Source organism: Pan troglodytes, chromosome 7, assembly GCF_028858775.2.
Source record: "Pan troglodytes isolate AG18354 chromosome 7, NHGRI_mPanTro3-v2.0_pri, whole genome shotgun sequence".
Taxonomy (NCBI): domain Eukaryota; kingdom Metazoa; phylum Chordata; class Mammalia; order Primates; family Hominidae; genus Pan; species Pan troglodytes.
This window is the reverse complement of record NC_072405.2, coordinates 130672160-130692838: the sequence shown is the minus strand read 5'-3', so window position 1 is coordinate 130692838 and position 20679 is coordinate 130672160. Positions and strand designations below refer to the sequence as shown.

The window sequence follows — 20679 nt, the reverse complement described above, 5'->3', positions numbered from 1 at the left end:
TCTTCTGCCTCCTAGCACATGGGAAGGCTGTACTTCTCCACCCCACTGAATGTGGTCATGTGATTTACTTAGGCCAAAGATCCATGAGTGAAAATAATGTGTGTCACTTCTGAAGGAAGCATGGGGCAATGAATCTACATGTTCTCTCTCCTTTTGCCTTGGTGATCACGGGAGTGCACGTTGACATGGAAGTGTCCAAGGCAGAAGTAGTGTGGAACACTGAGCCCAGATGTGGCAGACAGCTGCTCTGCTCTCTTGTTGAGCAAGAAGTAAATGTTTATTGTGCTAAGTTCCTGAGATGTTAGGAATTATTACCACTGTATAGCCTAGCCCAACCTAACTGATACAACTTTGAAGCTCCTGGGATAGGCTTGGCCTTAAGTAACTGCACAGTGACAACTTCAGAACATAAACGCAGCAGTGTGGTTCCATGAAACAGCAATTTTCCCTTTACTGACTTAAAACAGACACTTGATCATGTCATTCCTCTGTTCGCAACTCCTCAGTTGCTTCTAATGAAATTTATTCATAAAATAAAATGCAAATCGCTAACTTCACACATACAGTCCCCCTTGCTTTGGTCTTCAGCCTTATTTTGTTCACTCTTCCACTCACTCTCCTGCCAACTGGTCTGCTTACAATTCCCTGAACACGGCACCTACCTTGCTGACAAAGGGCCCTTGTACTTGACAAACCGTGGGCTTGAATTCATCTCCCACACCTTTTATCTTCATGTCCCTACTTAAACGTCAGCCCCTCAGAGAGGGCCCCTCCCACCCAAATGGAAGCAGATGTTCCTTTATTCCTCCTTTCTTATTCCTGTCTTAGGACCTTATCTGTGTCTTTCATATTCATCATGATTGATAATTAATTTTTCTATGGCCATACCACCCTGAACGCATCTGATGTTGTCTGATAATTAATTTTGCTTGTGTGTTCACGTTTCCTGTCTTTTTCCAGCAACAGAAAGGATGCCCCAAGAGGACAGAGCCCACATCTCTTTTGGTGATGGTTTTATCCCCAGAACGAAAACGCTCCCTGGTTCACAGTAATATTTGATATGGAAAGATGGGGTGGGGCAGAAGAGGTAAAAAAATAAAAAAAAAAAGAGGAAGAGTTGTTCTAAAATTAAATTGGGGTCTTTTGGAATATAAAATACTACCCTAAAATGACTATTCCCAAAAGAAATGGGGAGTTTGTAACAAATGTGATGAGAATTCTGAAGAGTAATGTATTTTTCATGAAATGATGATTTATTACTTTTAGAAAACAGTATAAACTTACAAACTATAAATTAAGATATAAGTATATTTCTGCCAAAGTAAGTCAAGAAAAATGCACTTCAGAATCAGCTTTTATTACAGGCAATGTATTGTAAACTCGAACATCCAGAATCTGAGTTACACTTATTATTTTTAACATTTTACTCAATAAAAATCTGATATACTGGGTCCAAGTGATGACACATTCCAAATTAATGTAACTTTCTTGCAGCTTAAATAAACAAATTTAGATCACCAAGTGAAATCAAAGCCAAGTGTATTTGCACAACTCAAGAATGATGTGAATGGATTAGAATCTCTCATAGTGTATACTTCGCCATTTACACACAAACTTTGAGAGTCTTCTGAGTGACATGGTATTTAACTTTGTTTCCAAGGGCCAAATACTAAAATGTATAGAATATCCTACTCTATACTCACTATTAAATGTCATGGACTAGGAAATCTGAGACACAGAGTAAGAAGCAACTGATTACACACCCTAGTCATTTAATTTGGAAGAGTTCTCTTAGGTGACTCTGGGTCAGGCCATCTTGATGAGCCTTAGACAAGTTTTCCTTCCCATAAATCCTGCTTTCTCAGGCAGAATCATATACCGTAACTGAAAGGAAATGGCTGCTGATTATCTGCTCATTATCTTCTTTCATTCCCTGCAAAGACACCAAAAAAACTGATTTGTTTAGAACCGCCCCCCGCCCCCGCCCCACCCCACCAAAGGCACACAAGTAGATTGTTTGAATCCTTCAGATGAAGTCTGAAGATGAATCATCTGAAGAATCCTTCAGATGAAGATGAAAGGAGATCTTTCATCTCCAAAGATCAGGAGATTATGAGAAGGACAGAAAGAGAACCTGGTGATCAGACAGACACCATCCTTCGTGTTAGCCTTTTCCTGATCCAGAAAGAATCCAGCTTCTAGTTGTAAATGATCCCATCCCTACTTTCTAAAGTTAGCTGTTACTAGGGAGATGTTACAGAGAAGGAGCACATATTAAATTTATGGTTCTCTTTTGTTTCTATTTCAACTAGCACATAATAGAATTCAAATCTTTCTCAAATACCTAGATTTTTCCTTTGTGAGCAAAAGACAAAGTATGGTTTAAGGGTTAGAGTCTATTAGATTCAACCTCATTTCTGCTCTGCCTTCTAGGGGTTTTTAGGCTTTCCTCAATATCAGAAGATAGGTGGGCTCCTCAGTCAACTATTGATAAACATTTATTTAGCAGAGGTCATGCAGTTGCAGGGTCTTTGCTGCCTGCTAGATTATAAATAAACAATAAAATGTCGCTAATCTCTTAGTCCCAAGTTAACTGCTTCTTCTGTTTTCTACTGCACTCAGAATGAATGAATGAGTGAGTGAGTAAACGAATGAATGAAAGTTTGAATGCTTACCTAAAGGAAGACAACTGTTGTCTTTCTGGTGGACACTCAGTTAAGACTACAAAAGCTTAAGGTGATACTTAGAAATGCAGGAAAAAGAATCCACATACATTGTTTTAAAGTTTTATTTGCTTACAAAAGAAAATGGAAATAGGTTTGCGAAAACTTATCTGCATGTACAAAGTAATCCCTGTAGATAAGGAGAGGCAACCCCTGGAACACACTGCTGGATAAATCGTTCATTAAAATTATATCTCTTTGCATCAGAGCTGGTGGAAAATCATTATTTCACATGAGTTAAAACCACTGAAAAACTAAATCTGTTTCTTAAACTACCAAATTCAGAAAGCTTAAATCCAAATGCTGATTTTTGGATACACATGAAACCAGTTACCAAGTGATCTCAGAGTTGGACAGATCAATTAAACAAGAGGTAGTTTCTCCAATATTGTCCCTTTTTTTCTTATCAGCAAGGTTATTCCTACAGCAAGTAGGAGTTAAGTGACATATTCTTTGAACCTCTTTGAATTCTTTTCCTGCTGGGGACATATTTCCCTCAAACACAATCATATCTGTTTGTTCATTTTAGGACTTGAGAGAGAAGATTCCAGAATTCAATTTATTTTTCCCGATTCCTCTTTGAGCTCTCTTCTCTGGAAAAACAAATTATCTGACATGCCATTAAGACACCAAAGGGAAATCATTGCTACCATGTCATAGATTAAGGGAACTTTTTAAAAATATATATTTTTTGTTAATAATAATAATAATATTAACATTATCCAAGGAGGAGATTTAGGCTGCTGAAATGAGCCCCGCCCCCCAAAAGTAGCATACAAACCACATAACAACATTTTCTCAAACAAGATTCCTTAAGAGTTCTTGCAGTTGGTCTTCAAATTTCTCCTGAGGCTATCAGACTCCAGGGCCCCACAGTTCCATGGCTTCCAGCTCATCTTGGACAGGGGTGAACTCTGGCTGATCTGGATGGGGAGCTAAAGAGGAAAAGTGGGGGTGGGGACTTGCTGCACCCAGGAATCATAAATTGATATTCTCCCCTCACCTGGGTCCTTAGAGACACAGAGATATCCTGCTGGGTAAAAAGCAGTGGATGTCTTAATCCACCACGCCCCTTGTACCTTCCCCATAAGGTTTCAGATAGTTAGTAAACAGACGAAGGGAAAGATACATTACAGAAATTGTTAGAAAACTAGAATCATAACCAACCATTTAAATATTATGTTTTATTTACAGAAGAAACCCTGAAAACTCAGCAAAATTATAAAAGAAATAGAAATTTTAAAAAACGATCTCATGTTAGAAGTCCATCACCAGGGGAGAGCAGGGAGGGGAGGTGATCGGGGAGGAAGGGAGAGTAGGGTGGTCAAGGAGAAAGATGCCCATCCATCCTGTGTGGGGAGAGGAAGGAGGAAGAGGCACAGTTAAGTAACTTTATTACGAAGCTGTCACACAGGGGAGTCTGGGATAAATTCTTGGCACACGATCATATACCTCTATCCAGGCTGACATGGAGCAGTCAGTGTCTATTAAAATAGACATATATGATTTGGTTAAGTTCCGATGTTATCACTCCATCATGTTTGGAGCAGAGTGGGCAAGAGGTTTGAAAGTGGGAAGGCAGGGATGCAGAAGAAGCAGGGAAGCAGGGTGTCCATTGTTAGGGGCAGGGGCTTGGTGGTGGTGGTGGTTGACAGGACAGTTCTGTATCCATAGCTAAATGTCTGGGGCCAATGGAACCAGAGTGGAGGATTTCCACTTCAGTGCTGGTAATCATTGTAGGGGATCAGATCTTAATAAGGGATAGGAGTATTTGAGAGAACAGGGAGGGAAAAGATGAACAGAGAAAAACACATCAGCAAAACTTTGTTGACCAATTCCTGTGATAACTAAGGTTAAATTTCTACTGAAGCAGAAAATTTTAAACCCATTAACTAGTAAGTTCATGGCCCCACAGCAGTCCCTCAGCCTCTCCCTTGATGCTTCCAAGACTGACTATGTCAGAAAAGGGGCCATTGCACAGCACGCCAGCATGCACACTGCAGATGTTTTAGGAAGCATATTCTTTTAGTCCAGTAGCTAGTGATAAGGCAAGGACAGCATGATTTTTGTTTCCTCTCACAACTATTCTTGGTCACCTAAAATGTGGTGCTGAAATGCACCTAAATGCAAGTGGTATGCATGATTTCATTGAAAATAATCTAAGGAGCCCTCTTAATTACGGGAGAAGTTCTAAGTTTGACATTTCCCCAAACCAAGAGTAAAATTTTATGGGACGTCTTGGCCACATCACAGCTGTCACATAAGAATGGAGACTCCAAAAGAATGTTCAACCATGTCCTCCAAATGTGCTAAATACAAAGTCAGAGGCCAAGTCTATGTAGGTCATCACTGGGGAGCAAGGAAGACTTAGATGTGCTGTTATTTTGAATTTGCTCTTAAGGTTTTTAAGGAAGTAGCCTCTATAGCAATTTGCACTTTATAGAAAATGTCTCGGGATAACTTAAGGAAGTGAGGCATTCAAGCTCTGCTTCCCATTCATAACCAATTTAACTTTTTTCATAGCACTATCTTCCCATTTTGGTATAAGCATAGTAAAACATTGATCAAAGCCCACAAGCGGGGCTTTTTGTGACACTTACCTCTCACACCATAGGCAGAACATGACGAGGGGTCACAATATCCAGGCTGGCCAGAAGGACCTTGGGGTCCAGGAACCCCCAGATGACCTGGTGGGCCTCTTGGTCCAGGAGAGCCAGGGGGCCCAGGGCTGCCAGGCCGACTCTCCCCTGAAGGTCCTAAGAAGTACCCACAGATGAAAACCATTGGTCTTTTGCCACAACAGGGTGAGTTTTGAGACAACCAAGAAGTAAACTAACTCTTAGAAGAAGCAACTTTTAGGACAATTAGGTCAACCTCTTTCTACTCATTGAGTTCTTTTTTGTAGACTGGATTCCCTAGGCAGAGGGTCATAGTGTAATCACTTATCCTCCTGGAGGTCAATGCTCTCAATCAGCTCAGGAAACTGGGAAGCAAAATGCATCTTTTCTATTTCCTCTTGGATGTTAAAGGGAAAGGAACATTCCATTATCAACCTTATTTTCTTTTTGGAGCTTTTGTTTCCCAATGCGGTTCCTTATGAATCCAGTCTATGGGCATGCACACACACAGACACAAACATGAACACACTCAGAGCTCAACCTCATCATCTAGTTAGAATAGCCATGCAATTCAGTACCAGTTTATGGCCCCAGATAACTAAAGCTCAACCTCATCAACAGTTAGAATAGCCATGTAATTCAGTACTGGTTTATGGCCCTAGATAATTAAAGTAAATTTGTATGAGTGTGAAATTGTCCTGGAGGGGACCAATGACAAGTTTGACATTCGACCCAATATACTAATCCAAAATTTCTTTAAGCTAGTTTACATTAATTGAGAATTCAGACTGAGTAAAAATAGGAGGATTAAGACTGTTGTGAATTGAAGAAATTTGTCAGCATGTTTTTTTTTTTTTTGGCTTGTATGCTTGTTTTTAGGCCCGGGTTCCAACAGTGTTGAAAAGGCAGTCTTCAACTATAATGGAATTTCTCAACTAGAACTGAAATGAAAAGTAGGAACAAGTATCACCTTCTATTTGAATAGCGTGGTGGCTCTCATATATTCAGCTCCTCAATCAGCACTCACCAACCACCCATTCTGTGTAATGTGTAATGTTATATCAGTTCCTCACATTGTCTCTAATAACAGAAATATTTACACTCAAAATGAATTGCATTAGGAACCTCTCTCAGAAAAAGTATTTTCCAAAATCCTTACTAGATTGGAAAGAAAAATCTGTAAAGCACTTTACTTAATGTGGCTAAGACTGACATTATAAATATATATTATAATAAGATTGCAAATTATAATAATTCTAATATCAAGCCTGATCATCTGGAGACCATTCTAAAAGCATATAATACACAAAACTCAAAACTTCTACAGAACTCATTCAGTAAGATTACCATGGCAGGAAATACTAGTGCTCACCAAATAGCCCTGTATTTCTCTAGATTTTGTGTCTGCCTTGCAGTTCAGTTGGGGCTAGGTGATTAGTTCCAGACAATAAAATGTGAATGGAAGTGACATCTCATTCCGTTTAGGAAGTTGAGACCGATGTGCCTTCTTTTTTTTTTTTCAAGACAGGGTCTCCCTCTGTCACCCAGGCTGGAGGGCAGTGGCGCCATCACGGTTCACTGTAGCCTCAACCTCCAGAGCTCATGTGATCCTCTGTTTCAGCCTCTCAAGTAGCTGGGACTACAAGCACATGCCACCACGCCTGGTTAAATTTTTGTATTTTTTTTTTTTTTGTAGAAATGGGGTTTCGTCACATTGCCCAGGCTGGTCTCAAACTCTTGGCCTCAAGTGATCCTCTTGCCTCAGCTTCCCAAAACGCTGGGCTTACAGGAGTGAGCCACCACACCCAGCCCGATGTGCCTTCTTTTTCTTTCTCTTGGAGGCTACATGATTCACCATGGAGGTCATGGGTTCTGAGATGGAAGAGAGCTACCTTATTCATATGAAACTTTGTGTGATTGTGAAATAAAGCTTTATTGTGTAAATCCACTAAGCATTTGGGATGTATTTGTTACTATAGCATAGTCTGTCCTATCGCAACTCACACAAACAATAAGATCCCAGAATATGCTCTAACTTTTTGGTCTTGTATATTGGGAGGATCCTTATTAACAAAGAAGCCTCCCAATAAAACAAGTAAGAAATACAGCCATTTAAGTTACATACTAGGATGTAAGATGACCATTTTCCTCACTTGCAATGCCAAGTGAATATAAAAATATACATTTGCAGTTTCTTGTTGGGAAGGAAGATTTACCTGCTGGTCCAGGGGGGCCTCTTGGACCTTGGGTTCCAACGCCTGGATTTCCTTTTTCTCCTTTGATACCAGTTAGACCTGTTTAAAATAATTTTTTAAAATGTTTAAAGTTCTTTTTAAAAGAAAATCTTGGTAGTTCCATTTTTCTGGAGTTCGAAAGTGCTTCTCTGATGAAGACAATTAAGTGGGTTCGTTTGGGGTCATGAGTACCGTGGGACTTTTAAATTACATTCTGACACTGGTAGTATATGTAGAATCACATGTTGAAGTCTGGTTCTGTATTTGAGTGTGTGGTCTGTATTTGCTATTCTGCCAGTCTCTCTTTCTCCTTCCTACTGAAGTCACACAGCCTGCCAAGAACTGGTCCTTGTCTTTGCACGCACCAGGCCACTGGACTTATGCAGCTGGCACTCCACAAGTAACACAATAGAAATCACAAGTGAACACGTCTAACATTTTCCTTTTGGTCCACCCTGTAATGTATCTGCAAAAGGCATGAATTGTAATTAGGCAGCAACATTCTGAAGAGTGAGAGTTTCCATTAAAACTTGGAAGCTTCAGAAAAGCCTGTGTTTGATTTGGCTGATTCAGCCCCATAAAAATCTAAATCTATTCGTGTTTCTTTTCCATGGAGCGGACCTCTTATAATTTACAGTGCTATTAACAAACTATACATTTTCACAGGCAAACAACAAAGAAACATATACTCTGACACCTCATTATCTAAACAGGTCCTATCACAAGATCACTTGAAAGGTGAGAGCCCCTATATTGAGGCCCAAGATAGGGTTGCATTAGACTGGGGTCTGCGTTACCCTGGCTTACATCATAGAAGATCTTTGCTGTCTGTTTTTTGTGTACAACAATGCTCTGAAATAGCGGCATGCAGAACAGCATCTCTGTTTAATTATACCTACTGAGAAATTATGTTGAATTGGCAAAGCCTAGAAGGAAACATCAATAAATGAAAAATGGCCAATTTGACAGGTAGCAGGCATGGAAAGGCCTTGCAATTTTTTAAAATTACAAATAACTATTTGTTTACTTTAAATACAATGCATATTCACTGTCAACAAATTAGATGTAACAAGCAAGATGCTAGCACTTGAAAATAATCACTTTTAACATCTTAGTTTATAACTTCCAGAAAGAAAAGTGTTGATGTAGTATTTGTTCTGGAAATCACTGGTAAAGAAGACTCCGGTGAGGAACTAACAGGTTTTGGTTTTTTGTTTTTACACTGCACATATAATGGTTGTTCCTAACCTGCAGCTTTGGTATCTTTTGTGCTCCCAGTAATGATCTCTTGTAGTCAAGACATAGCCTGGCATCTCTTTTAAAAAGCTCTTCTTCTTTACTAGGAGTCATCCAGGTTGGTCTACTCATTGCTAGAATTCCCAAACACCCAATCCTATTGCATGTCACTTTGATGGTGCTATCTGAGCTTACAAAAGACCAGTATCTCCATGACAGCCCAGGGCATAAACCACCATGCCTGTGACTTTCTGTTCAGTGCCTGGTTCTTCTCTTAGGAGCCCATAAGGAAAACAACGATTTCTCAAAAGTAAAAATACCACCCATCTGAGTTTTAAAAGCACACAGCTAACTCTGACTCACCAATATTTAATGCTCAATTGCTAATCAAGTTGTTCAGACAGAAAACCGTGCTGTGGCAGCCTACTGGGCATTAGTTTAGTAGCTAATTGGAGTTTGTAGCTTTTAGCTGAGAGGCGCTACTTCACTGGTCAGTGCTTATGCCCCAGTGTGCATCCGGGAATTTAGCCGAGAATCCCTCTTCTTCTCTTTGAACTGGAGTCACTTTGCCAACAGGGAACAACTAATTTTGAAAGAACTAGAACATAATAAAATATACTGATGACTAACACCAGGCTGTTCCTGATTAAGAGCGTGGTGACTCAGTGGCCTCTCACGACCTCACGGTGCAGGATCATCTTTAACAGGATGGTTCCTAATGCTTAATTCTCCACAAGAAGACATGGATCAGGCAGAAGAGGATATCTGGGAAAGTATTCTTGGGACTAATCCCCTAATAATAGTTTCCTGACTTGTTTTTTGCTTATTCATAAAGAAAGCACGAGGTGGAGAAGATTGGGAATAGAAAATCTGGTTGTTTTAATTTTCTCATTATACAGAGAAAAATAAATGGAATCAGATATTATCTGTAACATATGTCGAGGTAAGAAGAGAGAACTAGCCTCACAAAAATATTAAAAAAAAATTCCAGCCCTTGAAATGCCTTAGAAAACAAAAAGGAAAATGCCTAAAGACACAATTATATATTAACAAGGAATTTTAGCTTTTATTCTTTTATTCTTTCTTTCTTTCTTTCTTTTTTTTTTTTAAGACAGAGTCTCACTCACTCTGTCATCCAGGCTGGAGTGCAGTGGCATAATCTCAGCTCACTGCAACCTCTGCCTCCTGGGTTCAGGCGATTCTCCTGCCTCAGCCTCCTGAGTGTCTGGGATTACAGGTGTGTGACATTACACTTGGCTAATTTTTATATTTTTAGTAGAGACGTTTCACCATTTTGGCCAGGCTGGTCTCGAACTCCTGACCTCAAATGATCCGCCCACCTTAACCTTCCAAAGTGCTGGGATTACAGATGTGAGCCACTATGCCTGGCTGATTTTATTATTCTTCAAGTTATTATATTACAAACTACATTTAGGTGAATACATTAATATTTGTCCACATATCCACTTGTGGTTCATATACTGAAGGAATGTTCATGTCCATGACAACTGAACTTGGCTGTAGGCCATTTTCTGGAGTGAAGCAATCTTGTTAAAAATCAGTATTTAAGTACCTTAGATGAGGATTGAGATCAAAGGCTAAGCGTAGAGACTTCAGATCTCTAAAAATAGATCTGGATATATTTTTGATAAGCCTGGTAGGACCTAATTAAAAGGAGGGAAATCAAGTGTCCTAAAACATCAGCCTGTGACTATGCATGAGATGCCTGAGGGCAGTGGAGCCTGGGTATAAAGTCATTTTTTTATAGATAAAACCCAGTCATGGCCCATCATAGATCTCTTTTGCACAGAACCAAGGTGGAGCCACCTGGTGCTGAGATGGGGTCACCAGTGCTAAGTGCCACTGTCCTTTCCACAAAAACACTGAGACTCAGGAGACTCATGGGACTCCCAAATGCTAATTTCCTTCTTTTGAAATGCCCTTTAACTTGTCTGCCTCCATAACTTGTCCTCATTCTTTAAGACCCAACTCAGAATCTCTCTATAACCATAGCAGGTAGAACCATGACAGACTCAAGAGGGCAAGGCATATTTATCTTATTCCACGGCTATATCCCCAATGTATAAATATCATGTCTTCCACATAATATATAACTCACAAATACTTGTTGAGTGAACTAACAAATGAAAGAATAAATGAGTGAATGAATTCTTTGCTTTCTTAGTAACTGCAATCCTTTGGTACTGCGCATTCCACTGCATTACCTATTCTCATGCCCACATGGCCCCAAAACTATAGGCCTCTTGACTGCTGGAGCTGTGCCTTACTTACCTCTCTAGCATCAGTCCATGGCCACTCTTAGGTGGCCCAATAAATACTGGAAGACTAAATGAATTCAATGCCTAGACTAATATTCAACTGCCCATTATTATTATTATTTAACTTATTTTACTTTTAAGTTCTGGGCTACATGTGCAGAACGTGCAGGTTTGCTACACAGGTAAATGTGTGCCATGGTGGTTTGCTGCACCTATCAACACATCACCTAGGTTTTAAGCCCCACACACATTAGCTATTTGTCCTGATGCTCTTCCTCCCCTTGCCCCTCCTCCCGACAGGTCCCAGTATGTGTTCTTCCCCTCCCTGTGTCCCTGTGTTCTCATTGCTCCCACTTATGAGTGAGAATGTGTGGTGTTTGGTTTTCTGTTCCTGTGTTAGTTTGCTGAGGATGATGGCTTCCAGCTTCATCCATGTCTCTGCGAAGTACATGATCTCATTCCTTTTTATGGTTGCATAGTGTTCCATGGTGTATATGTACCACATTTGCTTTAGTCTATCATTGATGGCCATTTGGGTTGGTTCCATGTCTTTGCTGTTGTGAATAGTTCAGCTGCCCATTATAAGCAAGCATACCTTTGAAAAATCAACAGACAAAATTCCTTAGGCTGAAGCTTCATTTTTATACTCCTCGGTTAGGTGAACACTGCTTTTTCTAACAAGTTCCTTGTGTGGTGGTGATATCAACTACTAGTGCCTTTTAGAGATGAATATAATTGGCTCCAATGAAGTTTGAGGTACTGCAATTTTTAAAATGAGCACAGCTCATATAAATTAGATCTAACTTAGCAAAAATATGATTTAGCCAAGGTTAAAATACCCTCAGTTTTCTGTAGAGTAACCAAAATAATATTTAGGATCATCAGAAAGAAGTCCCCTCCCTCCATCTCCTCCTACTCCTTCTCTCTCTCTTTTTCTAATGACTATCTTTTAGAGCAGTTTTGGGTTCACAGTAAAACTGAGTAAAAGATACAGAGATTTCTTATATACACCCTGCTCCCACAGATGCATAGCCTTGCTCATTGTACAACATCCTCCATCAGAGTGGTACATTTGTCATATTCATTCATTCTTCAGAGTCTCATTAGAAACCACTTCAGGTTGCCTGATTCTCCCTCACCACTAACCTAACACTGACTCGTCAATATTTTTGTTTTCTGGCCCACAAAATCAGGGACTTGCTTGTTTTAGATCTTCATTCTATTCCAAGTGCCAGTCACACATTAAGCACTCAAGAAATATCTGTTAAAGCAATGGATGAATGAATGGAATACAAAATTTCATTGCAGACTTTGACAAACCAAAAATGTGCCTGAGAGTGTATCAGCACTGCCTATAAATTATCTCACTAGGTTTCGGATGCCAGCTGCTTCACATGAACAAACTCATGTTGTTTTCACATGAGCCAAGAGGGCAGGCACTGCTATTAACCCTGAAAGAGAGCTGAATCCCGAGAGGGTAAGTCACTTGTCCTTAGCTAGGAAATAACAGACCCAAAATCTCAACCCAGGCAGATTGGCGCAGAAGCCTCTGTGCTCAACCACTGCACTCCCTGCCTCTCCATCCTAAGCTGGACCTGAAGGCTCTTTCTTGTCTTGCTTGCTATAGTTATGGCTTCCCAAACCTCCTGCCAAATGTGTCTGCACACTCTCTCTGGCCTCACACTCAGCAGTCAGCCCTGTGTTTATCACCACATTTCCTCAGCTGCTTTCCTCAATTTGTATACTTGCTGTCTGCCCTGAGCAAGATTTGGAATTCATTTTTAGAGGATTTATCCTGCTCACACTAACATGTCCAGGGGCTGGCCCTTGGTTGTCTGTTTCCTATTTTCTTTGGCCTGTTGGCCTCTGAGTTGGGAGATTTTATTCATTTTTATGGCCCCCCCGACCACACCACACACTCCAGCCTGGAGTCTCTGCTGTTTGTGGAGCACAGTCACTCCTTCCTCATCCCCAGACATTCTGAGGAACTCCCAGGATTTATGCCCACGAAGCTATGCAAGGCCTGGGGAATGCTTCCATTGTAATTGTACCAAAAAGTCGCAGAGATTATAGATCAAGGCTTTCTGTGTTATTATATTGTCTGTTGCCTGGGATATACTGGTGATGGATTGCAAGTACAGTCTGTTCTTCACTCAATGTTTGTGTGAATGCCTACTAAGAGCAAGGTACTGGACCTAGCACCTAGTTACAAGAAGGCAGATTAATTGGACTTAATTCAATAAGTACTGTATGCATTTTGTTAAGCTCTGCTATTTCTGCATGTTTGGTCTGTAGGACTAGTACCAGTTTCTGGGGCTCCATGCTTTATGCTAAGATGGACAGGAATGGAAAACACGTAGTTGTTTTATATGTAAATGAGCCTTGCAAATGATTGCCAAAGGTCCCTCTTCCTATTGTCTTTTTCATATAACAACTGGCCATCTACTGTGCCTTTATAATTCAGGGCTCAGCCAGGGAAATATAAACCACTCTAGATCTTTTAGAGAGAGGAAATTTGGAATTTAATACAGACACTTGGTAACATGGATGATGGAAAAGCTTAGAAACCAAGCAAAGACGTAACTTACGAATTGGCAAGAACACGGAGCCACTATTACCTGTAGGAGAGTAGAGACAATGAGAAAAAAAAAATGTGACTGGAGCCCAGAGCCTAGTGGCTTCTGGTAGGATCTAGAAACAGAAGGGGAGATTGTCTACTAGAAGCAGGGGCGCAGAGGGGTGGTGGCTACAACTGGAGTTGCAGAGGAGGCAGGGGTGGGGTTTACCCTTCTTCGTACCCTCCAATCTTCCTCAGTGCTTTCCATTGGGCTGACCTTGCCAAAGAGCAGAGGGCAAAGGGGTCTGGACACCTAGCACCACGAAGCTAAAGCCCGGAGAAGGCGAACAACATAAACTGCCTAGCCCAGTCCCAACATCAGCCACTGGGAATCCAGAGTCAAAAGCACCCCTCCTGCATGTAGCATGTCGTCATGGAGTAGGAAACACAGATAGGTAACAAGTAGTTATAATGCAATGTGAAAACAGCTACAGCAGAATATGAGAGCACAGAACTGAGGCACCTGTGGGGACTGCAGAAGGCTTTCCAATATGGCTGAGCCCGAAATGACGTCTTGAAGAACAGGCATTATCTGCTAAAGAAGTGACAGATGGGCATGGTGGCAGACGAACATGCATGCGCAAAGGCTTGCAGGTGAGAGACAACAGAGCATGCCTGGGGGACCAGAAATGGTTTGGTATGGCTTTGGCAGTTTCAGGTTGTTTCACAGGCAATAGAATATAAGGCTAGTCTAGGCCAGAGCATGACAAGCTTTGTGTGCCAGACTATGGAGAGACACTAACTTGTAAAGGCCACCTTCAGTACCTTCTACTTAATTTTATGTTCGGACTTCATATTCTTTTTCTTCAAGAGGAACCCCAAGTCGTAAGCTTCAGGCTCCACAAAACCTGTATCTGCTCCTTCTGAGTGCTACAAGGCAATACATTGGTTAAGGCAGCCTGGAGTCCTGCAGAGCCTAGCTCCACTGGTAAACCCTGTGCTATTTCCACAGAAAAGCCAGAGGAAAACAGGTTGAATCATTAAGTGGGGCCACTCAATGGTCAAAGGAATCCACTAACCAAAGCAAGATCAAGGCAAAGGGGTTAGCACTTCAGGTCTTTCTATTAGTCTCTATCAGACAAGACAGCATAGGTAGAGGGTCCTTTGGTATTTTGACCACAGACTCACCTAAATTTGGGCAGCGAGAGGGAGGAAGTGCAGTAGGAAGGAAAGAGGAGAAGTAGGAAGAGTGGAAGTTAAAAAGAGAAGGGTGGAGAGAGAGAGAGAAGAAGACGAGGTGCAAAGCTCATCAGTGCACACCAGCCTATTGTAGTCTGCAGGTTGACCATTCACAACTGCAGGTGAATGGCAGGAGAAAATGGGCATTAAATCAGGCACCAGGAATCTGGGCTTTTTGTTCACCCAGTTTTGCCGCTGACACTGTGACCTCACTGGTACATAAGAATGTTAGACCAAATGCCAATCTATTACTTTCTGCTACAAAATTTTGATCATTCCTCCTTAAGAGCTATTATATTATTTCCACTATTGGCTATTAAGAAAATTATAAATTATTCAAAATTAGTGGGAAAAGAAGCCAATTTCTGTAGCTTAAAAATGAACATTTCAGGTTTAGCATGAATAGTCAACCAGTTTATAATATTTAAATTGGAGCTTGGTCTTCATTCCTTGCAGAACTGGAAAATGATATGATGCTCTCCACTCCTGGAAAAGTGAGCTGTGTCCAGGCATTGGGATAAGGTCAGGGTCTACAGAATTTAAAATAAAATGTGTTATGACCAACAGCCCTTCATGCTCAGCATGAAAGACCCATTACTATATTCTCACTCATAAGTGGGAGTTGAATAATGAGAACACATGGAAACACGGAGGGGAACATCACACACCGGGGGGCTGTCAGGGGGTTGGGGGAAAGGGGACGGAGAGCATTAGGACAAATATCTAATGCATGGGGGGATTAAAACCTAGATGACGGGTCGATAGGTGCAGCAAACCACCATGGCACATGTATACCTATGTAACAAACCTGCACGTTCAGCGCATGTATCCCAAAAGTTAACATAAAAAAAAAAAACGATAAACACATCCAAAATCAAGGATACTCATTATGTTTTTCCAAACTAGCAAAGAAGTTCAGGAAAGTCAAACTACTTCACTATATTTACATAGTAGTTTAATGCCAAAGTCAAATCTAGAACAATGAAAATGGAAAGGATTAATGAATATATCTTTTCTCTGCATGTTTTCACCCTCCTCCTCTAAAAATACATTTTGATAATTAACTTATTACAGTCATGGCTTTGAAAGCCATGTCAAAAAATTCACCAAAAATGTTTTATCACAGCTAATACAAACAACTTTAGTTTTATCATATAAACTACATTATATTTCCATTTTACTTATGTTCAAGGCTTAAAAATTTAGAAAATGACAAAATACATTCCTACATTTTTAAAAAGGAGTTTCTTTCTCTCTCTCTCTCTTTTATTATCTAGTATAACCAAATCTCCTTCTTAGAAAACTTGCCGTGATTTTCTGGCTAAATTACACGATGACGACTTGAAAGGAAATGCTTACATTGTTCACGTGGCAGTAATCTGCTATCACCATGATGTCTCAGGATTGATGCACAGTATCCACATGGGATTTTGTTTTTATCAGGGCTCAAGGTGTGAATGAGAAATGGCAGTCCAAAAGCTAGCCAAGAGGTTATCAACACTATAAACTAGTTATGACTTATGAAATAACTATTGTATTTCATGTCTTATGAGGAATAAAAGAAAAATGTACATTAAAATTTGTTTTGAGGGATAATGTAGCCTCATTGTAAGAAAGAATGAACAGAAAGAAATCATTAAAGGCCAATTCAAGAAAGTATAATCTATCTGGGTATTGAATGACATGTGTCACACACTAATGCGGTAGGATTAATCAGCCATTGATTTATCAAATATTTGTTCAAACTGACTATTAGACTTTCCAATTAAGGTTTTAAAATTTTTTTATCTACAGAAACAATGATATTAGCTTCCATGGCAAAAACAAGACAAAACACTAGTTATAGCTTATTATTACTGTAACAGTCATATTCTACTAATAATAAGGGTGGGAACATAATTTAATGGTAATTTTAATTTGTCAATGGCTTTTTTTCTCTCGTTCTTTGTGTTTGGTTTGAAAATGGATTTTGTTCTAATTATGACTAATTTCAGAAACAGGAACACAAAAGGTATTAGTAGTCTTCAAAAACATTTTTCCCAATAATTGCTACTGTTTTTAAAGGTGCCTACAGCTGCATCTTGCGTGTCCCTCTAAAACCCTACATCTGTCATTTGGATGATTTAAAAGAATACGGGAGAGAAAAACAAACATAAGTGGTGAAAACAGGCAGGGTAAGCCAACTCTTCACAAGAGCCCTTCATTATTCAGCACTGTAGACGTCATACTGCTTGGCAATCGTTTTGTGGATGAGAGCATCACCCTCTTCGCAATGCACAGCCAGAAGGCCTTGTTTTAATTTAGAAGAGTGTGATGGTTTAAACAGACACTGACAAAATCTTTAAAATGCCTCCCTCCAAAGTGTACAGCAGAATTCCTCTCTACTTGAGTGTGGGCCAGGCTTAGTGACTCCCTTCTAACAAATAGAATATGGTGAAAGCAAAAGCTTGGGCTTCTGAGACTAGATGTCAAAATCATAATGGGAACTCCTCTGCTCTCTCTCTTGGATCAGTGGCTCTGAGGAAAGCAGCCTCTATGCGTTGAAAATGAATTCTCAACCATGCCCCACGAAGAGCTCCACAGCGAGGAACTGAGCCCTCCTGCCAGTCATCAGCCAGGGCCGGAGACTCCTGCCAACAGTCCTGTGATGGCACCATCTTGGAAACAGATGCACCAGCTCCAGTCAAGCCTTCAGATGACTGGCCTCCTAAATGACATATTGACTGCAACTTTATGCAAGACTCTTAGCCAACAGCACCCACATAAAACTCAAATCCCTGACCCACAAAAATGGACATCGTATATATTTGTTGCTTTAAGCCACTAAGTTTTAAAGTAATTTGTTACACAGCAATAGCTCACTAATACATAAGAGTTTCTTTCTGCAGCCATGATCAATGTAAAGAGTCACTTTGTAATAAAAAAAATCAATAAAAGATGATGCAAAGAAGAAAAAAAAGAGCAATCCTTGTCAATGCCTTAAGATGACTACACCATTAGGAAAACACAATCCACTAAACCTTCAGATAAAGGTCTTGTTCTGAAGGGCATTCAAATTGGACTTAACCAGATGAGTACTGGGTGGAAAAAAGAAAGAGAAAACTATCTGTATTCATCTTTCAAGAAATGAGAGGCAGGGGATGGGGAATCCAAGAAGGAAGAAGGCAACATGTATTTCAGCAGATTTTTTTTTTTTTTTGAGAAAGAGTCTTGCTCTGTTCACCTGGCTGGAGTGCAATGGTGTGATCTCGGCTCACTGCAACTTCCGCCTCCCAGGTTCAAGCGATTCTCCTGCCTCAACCTCCCAAGTAGCTGGGATTACAGGCACACACCACCACACCCAGCTAATTTTTGTATTTTTTTTTTTTAAGTAGAGACAGGGTTTCACCATGTTGGACAGGCTGGTTTCAAACTCCTAACCTTAAGCAATCCGCCCACCTTGGCATCCCAAAGTGCTGGGATTACAGGTGTGAGCCACTGCTACCAGCCTATTTCAGCAAATTTTTCTTTTTTTTTTTGAGAAGGAGTCTCGCTGTCACCCAGGCTGGAGTGCAGTGGTGCGATCTCTGTTCACTGCAACCTCCACCTCCTGGGTTCAAGCAATTCTCTGCTTCAGCCTCCCTACTAGCTGGGATTACAGGCACCCGCCAACATGCCCAGCTAATTTTCGTATTTTTAGTAGAGATGGAGTTTCACCATCTTGGCCAGGCTGGTTTTGAACTCCTGACCTCGTGATCCACCTGCCTCAGCCTCTCAAAGTGCTGGGATTACAGGCATGAGCCACCGCACCCAGCCTATTTCAGCAAATTTTTAACAGCAATAAAAAGAAAGAACACATCTCATGCAACTGAATATTCACTGTAATACAAAATCATAGGGAAGACTTGAAAATATTTAAGTGCCATTTAGCAAATAATAACAAAAGCTCTACCAGCACTCAATCTTTAATCAAGATGATCTGCCCCATAGAGATAATTTTTCCAGGAATCAGCTAGGATACGTGGGGCATTAAGAAATTTCACAAAAATGATTTTTACCATTGCAGCATTCCTGGCTCAGAAGTGCTATGGTTTTACTTAGAAGTGCTACGGTCTCTTTAACCACAGGAATATCCCACTTCTCTCTCCCAGCTTTAAAATCAATCTGGAACTCAGTTTTCTCTATAGATGTTTGAGTCCTGTTGACTCACAGCTTACCCTGAGCATTAGGGAGACAGGTTTAGCTTTCGTGTGGGTGCACCATTTCCCTGCCATACTGCCGTTTCTGAGTCTCTGAGAGGGAGTGTTACCTATTCATGGTGCTCAAAGGAAGGCTGATTCCTTGTTTACTTTTGTTTGCTTGGGCGAGTTCTGTTTGCCATTGAGCACATGGGAAAAGGAGGACAAGATAATTTACATTTATTTGCATAATGCAATCATGTGTTTATTATCTTAGTAGATCACCACTGTGAACACAACAGAGACAAATGCAGAGTGACATAAGTCTTTATAATGGCGTCCTGAAACAGAAATTGCAGAAAGTTTACCTTGCTCTTAGGATAAGTTCAAATTCCTTACCCATACTCACAAAATGTTGGTTGCATCCTGTGGCCTCTGTCTACTCCTCCCTCCTCCTGAATTCTTACTGTCCTTTTAACTCACCAAGCTCCAACTATATGATTATTTTTTCTGTTATCCAAAGCAATGGAGCTTAGTAGGGGCAGTGCCATCCCTAGGAGACATTCTTGATACTTGTAGGGGAACTTTTGGTTGATGAAATGATTAGAGGTTGTTTTTACATTTATATACATATTGGAATAAATTATTTGACTATAAATTACTTTCCTTTTAGTTCTCCTTTGTATTACACTAGAGAACATTGTAATTTCTCTATTTAGTGTTGTTTGTTTAATGATATGTGAAGATAGGTTATATTTAATGTCTATGAATTTTATTTTGGAACAAAAAAGAGACATGAGAAATTATTTGTTGTGAAAGGGAGAGTCACTGCTTTAAATGTTTCAAGCCCTTTCTCACCTCAGGACCTTTGCACATGCTATTGCCTCCTCTGCCTAGAATGTTCTTCCCCAACTCTCTTATTGCTATGGCAATTTCCTACTAAAGTTCTAGGTCTCAGCTAAAACATCACTGATCAAGTCAGTCTCCTTTTGTATGCCATATGTTATCCTGTACTTTTTCATAGCACTAATTACAACTGAAATTAAATGATTGATATGTTGTTTGCTTAATATCCATCTCCCATAACAGTAAGGTGCCATGAAAGTCAGGAAATATATACCCTGTTTACCACCATGTCATCAACGCCCAGCACAAGCTGGAAGTGTAGTAGATGCTCAGTAAGTACCACTGAATGAATGAACGGAGATTCAGAAATTAAGTTTTAAGCTTAAGTAGTCAAGATCACATAGCTAGTTAAGTGGCAAAGCCAGCAAGCACAGGCATTCTGGAATCATACATATCTGGATCTGAATTCTAGACCCCTATTGTTCCACTGTGTGACCGTGGACAATTAACAATCTCGCAGAGCCTCAGTTTCCTCACCTAACATGGAACTAATCCTGATCTCATAAGATTTTTATGAGCATCACGTAACATGCTTAGCAATTGACACATAGTTGCTTAATAAATGCTGGCACCTGTTCTTCTCAAAGACCACAGTGACTGACATCTTCCTTTACATTCTGAAACCATTTATATTCTATATAACTCACTTAGCATTTACCATCTTCCAGTTTGTACCCTCAGCAATCTTTCATATTCCTTCCTTATCCAAACCAGGTCTTCCACTTTACCC

At 40.3% G+C, this 20679-nt stretch overlaps 1 protein-coding gene across 6 annotated transcripts in view; it reads right to left on the bottom strand.

Moving 5' to 3' along the window:
* Window positions 1-2772: 2772 nt before the first annotated feature.
* Window positions 2773-20679, bottom strand: part of COL14A1 (collagen type XIV alpha 1 chain) — a 245293-nt gene continuing 227386 nt past the window's right edge. For 2 of the 6 annotated variants that reach the window (XM_054656977.2, XM_016959809.4), the window contains 3 exons: window positions 7558-7635; window positions 5324-5479; window positions 2773-3658 (listed from right to left, as the gene is read on the bottom strand). In XM_054656977.2, coding sequence (XP_054512952.2) covers window positions 3579-3658; window positions 5324-5479; window positions 7558-7635 — 314 coding nt within the window. In that variant the 3' untranslated portion in view covers window positions 2773-3578. Of the gene's footprint in view, window positions 4474-5323; window positions 5480-7557; window positions 7636-20679 lie in introns of all 6 variants that reach the window. The other 4 variants (XM_016959807.4, XM_054656976.2, XM_016959810.4 and 1 more) reach the window with 3 other exon arrangements.